Source organism: Pleuronectes platessa, chromosome 14 (genome assembly GCF_947347685.1).
Source record: "Pleuronectes platessa chromosome 14, fPlePla1.1, whole genome shotgun sequence".
In the NCBI taxonomy this organism is placed as follows: Eukaryota; Metazoa; Chordata; class Actinopteri; order Pleuronectiformes; family Pleuronectidae; genus Pleuronectes; species Pleuronectes platessa.
Genome location: NC_070639.1, coordinates 2,848,631 through 2,863,588, shown reverse-complemented (window position 1 = coordinate 2,863,588; position 14,958 = coordinate 2,848,631). Strand labels below are relative to the sequence as shown.

The 14,958-nt window shown below is 40.6% G+C and overlaps 1 protein-coding gene across 1 annotated transcript; it reads left to right on the top strand.

The window, feature by feature from the left end:
- The first annotated feature begins 3,024 nt into the window (after positions 1–3,024).
- Positions 3,025–14,918, top strand: stk17b (serine/threonine kinase 17b (apoptosis-inducing)). Its single transcript, XM_053439089.1, has 7 exons — positions 3,025–3,590; positions 7,769–7,981; positions 8,865–9,003; positions 9,446–9,572; positions 10,847–10,895; positions 11,264–11,443; positions 12,008–14,918. Exons 1-7 carry the CDS (start codon positions 3,469–3,471, stop codon positions 12,231–12,233), a joined length of 1,056 nt encoding a protein of 351 aa, XP_053295064.1. The 5' UTR covers positions 3,025–3,468; the 3' UTR covers positions 12,234–14,918.
- Positions 14,919–14,958: the final 40 nt, after the last annotated feature.

Here is a 14,958-nt window from a genome sequence, read left to right as displayed (position 1 = left end):
ACCAATGCACTTTCTCTCCCACACAGACAGATGACACCTGCTCATGAGTATGACACACAAGGTCCTGCTCACTGATGCAATCGCCTCCCGCCCAGTGAAAGTGATGAATGTACCAAATCAGTGACTGAATGTATGAACCTCAAGAAACTCTGCTCGGCCCCCGAGGAAGGGGAATTTCACACGGGCTGGAGAGGAAACACAAAGTTGGATGTGAAGTGAAAGGAAAATGAAATATGACGCAGTTGCTTGAGGAAGGAGAGGGCACTTGACCTGATGTTGGCACCGGATTAGGCCTTGTTAGCTGAAAGACACAAACCTGGTGTCAACCTAGGTTCCTGTTCAGAGTGGAGCGGTGGGATATTTTTAGTACCTCTTGGGTTTTCCCGACTGTAAAATGAAATTTCACAAGGGAAGCTATTTTATGTCTGACCAGATCCTCGTGTGTCACAAATCAAAGACGATGAAACTGTAGAAGCTGCAGGTTAAGTTCCTTTTACAGATATCAACACAAGGGGGCAGTAAAGTATGCTAAAGCAAAGAAGCAGTGATTTGTCTGTGCTGAATGACCTGACCAGGTGTGAGGATGCAGTTGTCAGGAAAAAGAACTGACCTTTATGGCTGTGTGGATATTATATTTTAGAAGTTTTGTCATGACAGACAATAGATTTGTCTTTAAAGCCAGTGATATAACATTTCTGTAGGTGCACTACCATACCCCAAGGGACCCTTTCACTTCTCTCACACACTTTCCTACATGCACTCAAAAACACACACACATTTTCTATGGGGTGCATGCAAGATTACACCTACTGTAAAAAGTCCTGTTGGAGCTTAAACACAGGGGCTGGAATAATGGTGATGAGCCCCACATGTGATGCAAGATGTGGGGGCAGACTTTTGTATCCCAGCCCCCTCTCCCAGCCCAATACTGCATGTGGGATCTTCTTGGCCAGCTCTGTGAGCTGAGCCAGGGCAGAAACCCCTAGATGGCGTTGTGTTATAGCTCGATATTGCATGCTGAAATAGTGCAACACACTGTCCTTACTAGCTTTTTTTGCATGAGGATATTGCTACCCATTCAGAAAAAAGGAGTGAGGGAGTTGGTTAAGTTGTGTCACTTTGGTTGTGGCGCTTACTTGATGCATGCGGCCTTATGCTTACCTGCCACTGTCATACCTTGAGTGTAAAGCTCACCAGAACAAGGTGTGGGAAATCGGTGCTTCAGTCACTTATTTTTAGCTCTGATAATTGACAATGTGTGACTGCAATCGTTTGTTTTCTCAATGACAGTGTAATGGCGAGTATCTTGGCAGCATGTTTCAAAAATGTTGTTACTTTCATATGTGCACGTCTGCCTATCTTAGTAATAGGTCGATGGTTATGTTTCATTGCTCATGAATCAGTGAAGAATCAGTGGGGCTGTTTTGATTTTGTGAAATGTGCGAGCACATGTACGTGTACCATGTGTGCGGTCCTGTTTGTCTCTTTGTATATAACTGTATATGTATGTATGTCCTGTTGTGTGTATAAATATATATTTTGCACCGAATGTACCAAAGGTTTGGGGCTTTCAAAGTCGACCATTAGGCCTGCTCTCTATTTCACTATGTCTCACACACACATCCTGCTCCTGGCTCCTAACAAATCCTGAAAGAACGTCACTACATGTTTGCTTGAGAAGCAGATTTCCGGCATGGACAACAGTGCTTCACGTTAGCATAGACATTACTTGGTCAGTTTGACATTTTCCATAATGATGCTAATCTGCTGCAAAGGACTGGTAAAACTGGTTACTTGCTTCACAGTCACATTGTCTTCTTTCTTAGTACATTTCTGACGGGACCCGGTTCCACTTTTCTGATTTCCACTCTATGCAAAGCTCCAGTGTGTGTCTCCATTTCACCCCAATGATTGTAATAAAAGAGAACAAATGGCAAATTTTGATTAACGATACATGACCCTGATTTATAGACGATTAGGATTTTGTACAGAATGAATGTGTAAATAACAAAACGTATCATCACTAAAGTACACTATGAAACAAAGTTTATAAGTAAACCATTTTTATCATCAATTAATTTCCATCTTCTTAACTAAACAACCCACCCCTAAACCCAGGGTTCTAACATGCTCCAGCCAAATATGTAAAAAAAAAAGTTAAAATAAATAAATACGAATCTTATGTGTAGAAATATATATCATAAAAGTATACTACTATTTATCTCTCCCAACATATACTTATATATTTGTGATTGCATGGTGCTTGGTGGAGTCTATGAGTAGGATGCTGAGGTCAGTGTAAAGTTTCTCCAGATGCTTTGCCAAATGTATATAATGCCTATGTGCACAGCAGTTCAAGAAAAGATGAAATGTTAGAAATGGAAAATGAATAATACTCATGGTAAGGTAAAACCACATACTAAGACATACTATGAAGTGTTAACTCATTTAAAATGTGTTGGATATGTTGGACAATTTATATATGGATAATTTAGACTCATGGATCACAACTTGATGCATTATCGCAGAGGCTGGACTATTTGAGAGATGAATACATACACATGCAACATAGTTCAACTTTATACACTACTAAACTAACATTTTTGACTTAAAAATCTACATGTTCAGATTGTATCAAAAATAATTCAAGTAAAAAATTTGAATTTGAATAAATACAATTTGAATTAGTCTTTAATGATTAGAAAACAATACAAAAGTATGCCCCCAAATATACTTGAAACTTATACTTTCGATATTCATGGCAGTCAAGCTTTAAATTAATATATCATAGTTTCTCGATTGTACTTCTGAACAATAACGTGAGCTGTTTATTTGTTTCATTCTTGAACGTGCCTGTGGTCTGACCGTCAGTGAGCTGCAGCCACACGTCCGGTGGTTCAAGTAAACGGGCGCAGGGCACTTACCTGTCCCTATAGATATCTATGCCTGTACCAAGTATATGGTCCCAATCGCTGGGTGCTATTCACTTTCAAATTTACGGCTTTTTTCAAACGTAACGACACTGCGCATGCGCCAAGCCGTGACGTGTCCAGAGAGTGTCAAGCAGAGGATTTGAGAATGAGCGAGGACTCCGGGGATAAACTTGTCTGCTGAGCTGCGGAGGCTCGGGGCGACGCTGTGGAGGATTTAACAACCGCTCTCAGTCGTAGGTGTAGGTTTGACTTAGTTACCGCTGCGCTTCAGCTCAGTAAAGTCTCTCTAATTCACTTTTAATTCCGCGACATTGACCGTCGAGCTAAACCCGCTAGCCACAGTTGAGCTAACCACAGTCCGTAATCTGAGCTGAACAATAGCACGGTCACCGGGTTTAGCTAACATTAACATGTAATCGATGAGGCCGTTGCTCGCTAGAAATTTAGCTTAGTTTAGCCGTCCACCTCTCGTTAGCTTAGCGTGTAGCCCGGTCTCCAGTCCGTTAGCCGGCAGCAGGAGTGACAGGAGAGGAAGATGTCTCGGAGGAGACTGGACAGTCGCAGCGGACTCTCCGCAGGTCTGCTCGGAGAAACCCAGACCCCGATCAGCACGGACCCCCTGGACAGTGTATATGAAGTCACCGGAGAGCTGGGGAGGTGAGGAAATGTCTGACTGCTACTAAACACAGAGGTGCAGAATCTGCACAAAGCCCAGAGGTTGTTCATCCATGCGCTCTTATATTAGTTATTATACTTACATTAATAAGAGTAGGTGATATTAATTCAGATTGTTAATATACTACTACTTTGAATAATGGTTCCAATTGTGTTGTATTTAATTTTCGAAGAAAATAGAAGAATTTCTCTTCTGATTGCGCACAGCTATTAACTATGGAATGTGACAGTTTATGGGAAAGTCTAAGCAGTAGATCAAGCGCAACCTAAGTGTGTCATACATTTCCATTTACTGTATAGTCAGTTGAATGTCATAAACTGAATAAAATAGATAGATAGTGCTTTCCATAAGCTGTCAACAAAAGCTTATCCTCTTACTCCAGTTTCACAGAAAAGAGGTACGATATATTGTTTATCGTTCAAAGTAATCCATTTTAAGATGTCACCTCACACTGTGTTCTGGGCTTTCTTCATAATCAGCCATGATAAATGTAAATATGATTCCTGGTCCATTAGTAACCACGGAACTTATCATTTCCGAATTCACTGGGGGTATTGTTTTAGCAGCTTATAACACAACACAAAAGAGTGCTGTTCAATATCACAAAAGCAGGCAGATGATGTCGTAACAAATGCACCTTGGGTTAACAAGCCCAGGATTGCATTGTTGTGAATGTGAAGAAAATGTGTAATGAAGGATGCATTTACTGAACCATATTGTTACTTGTTAACAAATGACGGCCAGTTTACCCTCACAAAGACTAAAGATAGAGACACTATTGAATCACTTTATAGATTTAGAGGACATAATAGTTCAAACAGAATAATTTTCACACATGGACAACAGGAACACTTACAGGCAGCCTGACGAAGTCCTATCAGTGATCAAGGCAATCGTGTCCATTAACTAATAATTTGTAGCAATATATACCCATGTTTATATTGTCTGTAATTTCTATGTTTGTTTAAAGGCTAAGCAAAGATCAAGCAAATCACTGTATTAATGTTAGCTGAATGTGGGTCCTGGACTGTAAGACTTGTTACCAGCGTAAGCACGAGGGCCTCTCCGTGCCAGGGGACTGACTTGATCGTGCTACAGTAGACCTTTGTCATGTGTTTGGCACCATGTGTGAGCCATGACAACAGCTGATGGTCATTGACCACATCCATGATCACATCGGTGGTGTGTTTGAAGTTATGTATCACACCCCAAGTACCGTACAACTGTGCTTTCAAAACCGGAGGAAGGAAACAAGCACATGTGCAAACCAGACTGTAAAAAGGAGAAATGACACATGCCACTTCTGTTCTGTTCTCTCTGTGTGTGTGTGCGTGTGTGTGCATGTTTGTGTGGTCAAAACAGGAAGTTTTAAGGTTAATTGTTTAGCTGAAAATGTTCTAGTTCTACATTTGACTTGTTAACAAATGAGAAATTGACAGATTAGAGATGGTTTAAAATAAATGGATGCTGCCCTTTAACAGGAACATTTTGGTCTCACTGCATGTCCTTATTTCTTATTTCTCTAAACTATATTTACTATCAACACGTTAGTTGTTACCCTTATCTAGGAGGTTATGTTTCACTCCTGTTTGTTTGTAAGCAAGATAACACGAAAACTACTGGATGGATTAGCATGAATCTTGATTTTATTGCAGATCCATTCTCTATTTCACTTCCTTTTAGACATTTGCACTGATATTCCTGGATATCCCTAAAAAATGGATTAAGATACAACAATTGAAAATCCAGAATATTAAGTGGAATTATTTTTTTATTTAAGTCCAATTGGTGGTGGTATGTGCTCTACTGTTACATTCTAGATTTAGATGGAATTGTTTGGGACGGATCAGTTAGCATTGGCTGTATCAACACTGAATCAGATGTTTGAGTAATGTGAGAAGAGTTCAGAACTACTAAAATGCTAGTAAATGGCTGGGCTGTGTATAGACTCGTAAAATGTGACTCACTGTCCTTTTCCAACCCCAGCATGTAATGCAGAAGGATGTTATGATCAGTATGCCCATTCTTTTGTCAGGGTGTACGTCTATAATCATTTTTGTTTTGTCATCAGTATTCGAAAATAATTTGGAATTTTTTCATTAAACTTCATGAAGAGAAAATATTAGGACTCCAGGTGTGGTATTGTATTTTAGAACTGCATAAATACAAGATTATTAACTGTGATCGATGGTGCCACAAGAGTAAGTTAGTTTAGTGCCATTGTTCTATTGTCTAAGAAAAGTCTTTCTGGGTCTCTAACCTTCACAGCCATCGCTATTGGTGCTTAGTTGTTATTTTTAGACAAGTTTTGTTTTTCTTTTGTTGCTGTAATTGAAAGGCCTTGTGTCCACACAAAATTTACAACATCAGCTTGATTCCAGGTTTTTAGTGAGGATAACATATATCTAGTTCTCTTTACTAACCTGCCAGCCTTATGTTTCTATCCTTATCCCTATCCCTTTATTTAAGAGTATGTTCTTTCAGTTTGGGAGCAGGACTTCTTCATTTCATGTTTAGATTTTAAAATGCTTTCACGCCAAACCTTGCGTTCAGTTTGTGCTCACGCTGTCCACTTGCACTCAGATATGTTGTCGCTCTAACAGATGTGCTGCAGCTCTTCTCCTCATTCTCATGTTGCTTCTGTGCGCATGTGAAATGTCTGCTCTTAGAGTTCTCTTCTGCTGTTTTATTTTCTATCTGCTCTTAGATATTTTGGTGCTACAAGTCTGTCAAAATAACCAGAGCAATAGAATGCCAGGTGTAGTGATTACAGATGACATTGACCCACCCTCGTAGGTGCGCTAGCTTAGTTTCTGCAGGCCCAGATTAAAATGTATTATGTGTAATTTACACCATGCTGAGTCCTGTTAATAATTGTGTATAGTTGAATTGTTGCTTTTCAGGTTCATCAGCATGGATGAATCATGACAGTTTAATCTAGCAGCCAGTAACCACTTGTCTCTGCCCAGTCTCATGAGCAATTACCCTGATTATCTCGACATGGTTTCAGTGTTAACACCAGGCCGTGCTGGAACACATTATTCATACGAAACAGTTTAATTTAGTATTAACTAAGGAACATTTCTTCCAGACAACCTTGTCGTCTCTCTACTACACTCACATACCAGAGATAGTAACTAGACAGCCACTTGTGGTGTTCTATGCTTAAACACATTGTTTTGTACCACATTTTGATTTAACACTTTTTCTTTGTGGATCTACTTACTTATTCCACAAATGTCTGTTTGTGGAACTCATATTTCACTAACTGCTCATCTTATAGGCTTCACAGTTGTATGAAGCCTATAAGCTGAGCGCATGTGTGTATTCCTCTATTAGTATTATTCTGGTGCGTTTTGGACACGTGATTTGTTCAATATTAATAAAAGTGGAATAAACAAGTCAAGTCAAACAGCTCTCTGTAGCAGTCAATGGGGGCAGTATGTTTTCAGTCTGTGGACTTGGTTGAACATGTCTTCTTTTATTTTTTTGGGGCAGCGGTCTGCAACTGGGGCCAACCGCTAGTCCAAATCTCTGCCATTTTGATGATATGATTATTTTTTTCACTATTTCAAACTGAGACACAGACGTACAGCATATTCACTGATCTCTGTCATGGCAACCACATTCATAGAATTACTTCCTGTTTGGCAATTTTTCCTCATTTTTAAAGCATGTTTGTGTTGTTGCTACAATGCTTCATATTAAGCTAAATTACAGAGCTTTTATTTTGAAAAGTTGTGAACTTAGGCACAAAGAGTGTGTTGATTCTGAAATAGCCAACATACAATTTATGAAGAAAACCAGCAGGTTAGTTAATCATTTAAACTTAGATTCAAGCTACATGTGAACAGTAATAAAGCAAATTTTATAAAATCTTCATTGTAGATAAACCAGGTAGGATGAATGCAAGTTTTCAAGTTCAGCACACAACATCTAGCACTCCAGCAAGGAACAATGGACAATATAGTGTAGAACTGTTTGAGGAGAACTCACCAATGACAAGGACTTACTCTAAAAGTGGAAAGCAAAAACAGCCCAATCCAAACAGGCAGTTTTAGAATGGCACTGCAGTAGTATTTTAGAATGAATAATGATATAATGAAACTGATCTTTGTGTCTAATATGGTTCTACATTAATCATATCTCCACCTTCCAGGGGGAAGTTTGCAGTGGTCAAGCGCTGTGTGGAGAAGACATCAGGCAAAGTGTTTGCTGCTAAATTCCTTCGGAAAAGGAGGAGAGGCCGGGACTGCCGGGCTGATGTCATTCATGAGATGGCCGTCCTGGAGATGGCCCGTAACAATGCTCGAGTGGTCAACCTGCTTGCTGCTTATGAGACGGATCACGACATTGTCTTAGTGCTGGAATAGTGAGTCCATAACCAAAGGAGTAACATTTTTTTAGTTTGAACATATGACACATTAATCATTATCTTTATACCTAACACTGTTAACACTAGCTCAGTTGTTCTGACACATAGCACAGTCCTGTTAATTCCTTTTTGAGGTCAAAGTTCTGTTTGTCCTGTGTCAAGGAGCTGCTAAACGATTTGCCTTTTATATAATACCAAATGGGTATTATATAGCACAGGTTTATTAACACATGTATAATAGGTGTGAAACTCTGACTGAAGATCAATTGACTGAACATTTGTCCTTCCTTTCGGCATTTCATTCATCTAGCCGCTTTGTATCATCAAAACAGAAACTAGATGTAAGACCAAGATGGTAGATGTAAAACCAAGTAGTTTTGTAACCATACCTTATTCAGAGCAAAGACAGTGTGAACAATTGTAAGACAGTCTGGACAAGGAGAAATACCAGCTGAGGCTTAAAAAACTTGAAATGTCATAAAGTCAGACAAGGAATTATTCTGAAGTAGGCCCATTAGAGCATTACCACAAGTCGAGCAAGCAACTCATTCCAAACAGGCATGTTTAGAACCGGGACTGAACTAGTGTCTCAAAGTCAGATGAGCGAGTCTTTCTCTGTGTGTTTAGGAGACACATTTACACACAGTGCTTTACAGGGAATAACAAGAACAGGTTGCTTTCTTGCTCAATAAGACTTAACCAGATGACCCTCTGACAACAGGTTAAACCAACAGTATATGAATACAGTATATTTATGCTTTTTTCATAAGTCAGCCACATCTAAACTACATCAGATGTCACAAATTTCCCTTTTGATTTAATATACTTGGAAAGTTGAGTTTGAGTATTTACAACATATTTGTGTTTTCTCTTTGGCCAGTGCGGCAGGTGGAGAGATATTTGATCACTGTCTGTCTGAGGAGCTGCTACCAGAGGCACAGATCACCAGACTGATCAGGCAAACACTGGAGGGAGTCCACTCCCTCCACCAGAACAACCTGGTGCACTTAGACCTCAAGGTTTGACCCACATACACAGTATATAATGCACTGTATATGTCATGTATAACTTCTCCTGCGTCATTGACACCTGGCTGTGAAACAAATGTCCTTTTACTGGCTGCAGTGCAGGTGATCTCCATGTTAGAAATGTTTACAATATAACTCTAAAGGAATTTTATAACAACCTCATTGTCTTTTGTAGAAAATGAAGCAAATATGTATTAATTAGGGTTTTACAATGTCATATAGTCAATAGTTTTTCTATACTTCAACAAACAGCCCTGTTAGAAATAGTTACAGAAAAGTAAACACCTCTCCGTTAGACTTACGGTCAAAGAGCAGTTGAGAAAAAGTTTAATCTTTTTTAATAAGTTTTGTTCCTAAGTTAAAAGTACTTCTTATTTTACCACCACTTCTGCTTTTACAAGATGTGTTTCCTCTTTGTTTTTTTCCACCTCAGCCACAGAATATTCTCCTGACCAGCCTGTCCCCTCCAGGTGATATAAAGATCGTAGACTTTGGCCTGGCACGTAGATTGGGTGCGGTTGGAGAGCTCAGAGAGATTCTTGGCACACCTGAATATGTGGGTAAGGTGATTGTTCATAAAACAGGCTTTGATTACTCAAAGACACCAGACACAAGCAGACGTCACCAACTTAACCACAGTTGAGTTAGTAACACAGAGAACTAATTTGCTTCATTAGCATTTCAATAAATGTGCACATAGAGGCATTGTCTGTAAATACAGTCCTACTGCCATACAATAAATACTGGGTTTAATCCATTCGCACAGACCTCGAGAATCCTTTTTAAAGAAGACAACAAGTGTCGTGGGAGATTCCACAAAGCACTTTTGGAGTTTGAGGGGTAAACAGCTTTGCAGAAAAATCCAATCCGATTGAAGTAAAAGGCGACCACTTCTTCAAACGTAAAAAAACAACAGAAAAAATGCTTCCATCCTGTGGTGGCATCCAAGTGTCCGTAAGCCCAGACATTCAAAGTTGACCCCAAATGGCATCATTTTGCACCATGTTTTAGTCTAAATGTCCGCTGTTATCCTCCTCCTAGTTACTGCTGCAGTAACTGCAGCTATCGTGAGTTCTCGCAATACTCGCAAGTTCTCGCGATGGTCTCGTAACCCCCTTTGAGCAACTTGCCTTCAAAGCCTCTCAATACAACCTTGATGGGGCTGCATCCTCCACACCGCATACACTTGCCAACAGCTCGGATTTGCCCATTTCCTCTCAAAGGCTTCCTCCATCCAGTCTTTGCAGGGAACTGTCATCTCCAGCAGGACCAACTGCTTTGTTGTTTCAGAACGCAGAACCATGTCTGGTCTGAGAATGGTCAGTGCGATGGGGTCTGGGAACTTGAGCTCCCTATGTCGGCCGTCAGCTGCAAATCCCTTGCTGTAACCAGGAGCCTACCAGCCTGACATGGGCACTGCTGTGGCTTCTCCCTAGCTTTAACAAAAATGATGAATGAACTAATGGTGTTGTTGCTTGGTGGTGACCCTAACCCTGAGCTTATGACCTCTGCGGTGGCTGTCAGTACCTGTTGGTGGCCTATGTTTAGTACATTAGATATTGATTATTGAAATGCCTTATTGTTATCACCATGACACTTGTGGTCTCCCATACCTTTACTATTATCTTGTCTTTAATTCCTGTGAGCTTTGTGTTGTCCATTTTACTCAGCAGGCTCCTTCAATGAGTTAAATTAAATTCATGAAAGAGAAGAATGATTCTAAAGATGCAACTAAAATAGCTGTAGTGGTTAAAAAAGGAAGAAGACAACATGAGGCAGGAAATTACACATTCTTGCAGTTCTCAACTCACCGCTGACTTTTTCTTTCCTGCAGCTCCAGAGATTCTGAATTATGAGCCAATCACAACAGCGACCGACCTGTGGTGAGTGCTGACTGGAAAGTCTTAACCAGCTCATCATAATATATTCAGCTGATTTGAAAGAAACTGCAATTTTATCTCTTGTGAAGGAGACAGTGATACTACACACAGTGCTACAGTGCTACACACAGTTTTAACTCTGTTATCCAAACAAAATGATCTGTTCAAATTTGTTTTAATGGAGCTAATCCATTTCAGTGTAAATCCACAAACCACAAAGTAGCTGGGTAATAGATTATACTTTAAAAAAATATATTTTTATTTTTTTTCGGAATGATGATTGACGTTATCTGCTGTCTTGTATGCCTTTATCCCATAGCTGCTCCAGCCTTTGTTTTGACTGTGCCCTTCATACATGTTTTTGTCCGCAGGAGTGTGGGCGTTATAGCTTACATGCTGGTGACGGGCGAGTCGCCGTTTGTCGGGGATGACAAGCAGGAGACGTATCTGAACGTGTCCCAGGTGAACGTGGACTATAGCAGGGAGGCCTTTTCCAGGGTGTCTGAGCTGGCTGTGGACTTCATCCGCAAGCTGCTGGTCAAAGCACCAGAGTGAGTAAACATGGCAACAGTGTCAGAGCCTCAAAATGCTGAGGTGCTTGACGGATTGGTCATGGTGCACTCCAACTGTGATGTTGTCACAACACCTTTCCTTTCCAGCTCGCGCTTGAGATGCAGCGAATAGGTGCAGTCTTATTCTAAATGCTTGGTGTTACTGCTGAGGAAAATGCAACCGCACTGATGGAAAAAGGCAAAGAAGAAACACAAACAAAAAAAACAGTTTGGCCCTGGCTTGTTTCCTCCAGGAGCACTTTTGCCTTGACAAACCGGTTGTGGAGGTTTCTCAATAGTTTCCTGCAAAATGCCTAGTCTTTATCAACAGTCTATTCAAAGTGTTTTACCATCTGGTAAACTCTATGCTCCCTTATTATTGAGGCTTAATTAAGATGTCTGTAAATAGGGACCTTTTTGCAGACTCTTTTGTCCTGCATGTTGCGCTAGGCATGCAAATAACTGACATACTAATGAAACTAATTTTCTGTGGGGCTTGATTGACTGAACTCTGACTGTTACAGTGGTGCTTTCTAAGAGAGTTACATTGTGCTTTGACCACAGGGACCGGCCCAGTGCTGCAGAGTGCATGAGCCATCCGTGGTTGTGGCAGCTGTGTCTGAGCCCCGACTCCGCCGCCTTCACCCGCACCACCCGTGAGAGGAGTTGTGGCACCAAGTGGCCAGCGCCATCTGAAGACAAGGAGAACATCCAGGACTCCACACACTCACATGCAAAGAGGTTTCGCTTTGGCGGGGAAACATCTGCCCCTGGGGATGGTGACTTTTGAAAAAGTAAAATGGGAGGAATCGAAGGCTGCGGTGCCCATCTCTTCCTCTGAGTTTTTTAAATTATTTTAAGCCCCCACACAAGCAGCCGTGTGCTGCCCCCCACACAAGCAGCCGTGTGCTGCCCCCCACTCAAGAGTATTTAGGTTGTGTTCATATCTCACTAATTTGCAAAATTCCAAGATCACCCACTCAAACCAAAGATAACCAGCTATATTTTGAGATCTATCACTGATGCTGTTAAAAGTGAAAATGTACATGTCTATTAATGCAGTGTGTTTAACCTAAAGTATTTAATTATTTTCATTGTTCAGATCTTTGCTATTTTCAACGGCTGCATGAGCCGGCTCTATGTTTATCTGTCCCTTTTCTGATGAAGGCCAGTCATTCTAGGAACATCTATGCAATACTTCTCTTGTATAGTTAAAACCTTTTTTAAAAACCTTTGAGAAGTTAACTGCACTCTGTCTTAAGGTGGGATGTGAAGTGTTCTTGTTCCAGCTATTGTTAGTGGCACTTGAGCAGAATTGTGTGATATAGAGACAAGAACCTTTGCAGGCAGGAAGTGTGATCATGTCCTCATGTGGGTGACGATGGACAGCACCATCATGGCAAACCTGGCTTTGTATGTTGTGTCTCACACCGGCCACTGTCATTTTTTTGAGAAGACACATTGCTGTCCATGTCACTCACTTTCCTGCAGCACTTCGATTTGAATAACAACCAGCAGAAGGACACAATCACACACAAGCATATAACATTCCTATTATGTTTGCGTTGTCTCCCGTTGTTAAACGTTCATGTTCTCCATGACGGCTCCAGATGAAGGGTTCAAATTAGCTCAGGGCTTCAGATAAAACTCATTTTAATAACTGGAACCACAATGTAGCGCCCTTCCATTGAACCCGGCGACCTCCACATTCAGTCTTAATCTTGTATTCAGGTCATTCCGGTAGAAACAAATCATGGTACTGTTGGAATCCTTCTTTATCCTCCCTCAGTAACATAAGGCTGCTCAATATAAAACTAATGAGTCATTCACATGCCACGCCCAAACTTACTCAGAATTTCCTCAGTAAGGCAGTAGAGAAACACGACTTCAGCACTTAGCTTCACGAGCACACGTTCAGAACTGATAAGCACATAAGGAGCTATTTCTGAAAGTTTTCCTGATTATGTGTCCTTGACAGGTTCATTGTCTTTGAATCCCTCACCAAAGTCATTCCGTCTGCTTACACTGCGTCAGCATTACAAGCTACTCTCGTCCCCCTGGCTCAGGGGATTTGTTCCTGGTATTTTCATCTCAGGGCATGCAGCTCACTCTCTGCTCACTGTTTTCTTTTCCTAACATTATTCTTGTAGGCCTATGATAAAAAATTATTATTATTTATGTGTTGAACTTATACTTTACAATTTTTATGTAAATAATGTGCTCACATGTGTTTTAACAAGGATTCTGGTAGGAGGCGAGTGGTTTTGAACGATTCTGGTGTTATTTAAAACAAGATGCTGTTGCAGTTACAGTATAATGACTTATAAATGTTGGACTGCAGCGAATTGGGAAGTTGAAAGTAAGGATTAGTTTTCAGATGGTACTGGGAAGTAAAGAAGGATGAGTCAGGTGGTTTTAGTCAAAAGAAGGTGATGAAATATTTAGAGAAGTGCATCTCTTGAACGAAACATGTAAAGGAGCATCTGAGTATTTCCCAAAATGGCAAACCGTTAGTTTTGATGTTGGCTTTTGAGATTTGTAGGCATGAAAGACTTGTAGGACTGATGCTATGTTTTTAAAAACGGAGTTGGATGTTTGTCTCAAGAAGTGAAACAGACATATTGTATCACGTGAAATATGAGGCACTTACTTGGAAGTGGCTGCCAAAAGAGTAACTGTAATGTCATAATATGTAATGCTGTTCACTCACAGGAAGTGCCATCTTTTGTTCAAGTGATACTTGAATGAAAAAAAAATACATCCACCACCTCTAAAGTGCAGCACCAGCAACTGTGATTGCTGTTAACCTCCAAACATTCCTCCTGTAGTTGCGAGGTGCCAAACGGAATAAGTCCATGTTGTATTTGTTTGTTGTTGTCACCAGCGGAGACAAAGGCCTTTGTGCGGGAGATGGGTCTCTGTAGCCACAGCCATGCTCTCATCTTCATGATGTAATCCTTTCAAACTGGAGCACCACACTGTAAAAGATGTATGTTCTTCTCAATGAGATTTAATCTGAGTGAGCAGTTTCGACTCCAAACCAGCTTCAGACTGTCAGATTATGGAAACAGGAGATGCCACATTGTCTCTTTTTACACTGTATGAAGAAATAAGCTTGGTTTTACTTCATCTCAAGAGTGACATCTTTAAGTCTGGTCACATGTTTCTACCTAATACTGTATCTAGACGTGCAATTGCACCTTAAAAATCTCAATTCAGGCTGATTAAGAAAGTTTCTCAAGGGTTAACTTTGAAAAAGTAACTTTTAAAAACTCGGTTGCTCAGAAACAAATAAAGCTGCTTTTCCTGTTGCAGCAGAGTCTGCACAGAGGATGGACTTGTTTTGCAGTGCAGTGATGTCAGGGATCTCTCTGCAGGATGATGAAATGCGTGAACGGGTCGGACACAAGTGACTCGTGTTTGCCGGAATTGTTTATCTGTCACTTGAACATGACTTATGCTGTAGTGTAGGTTTTTGTAGTCACCCGGTGGCCTCGGTGCCTGAGTGCTCATTG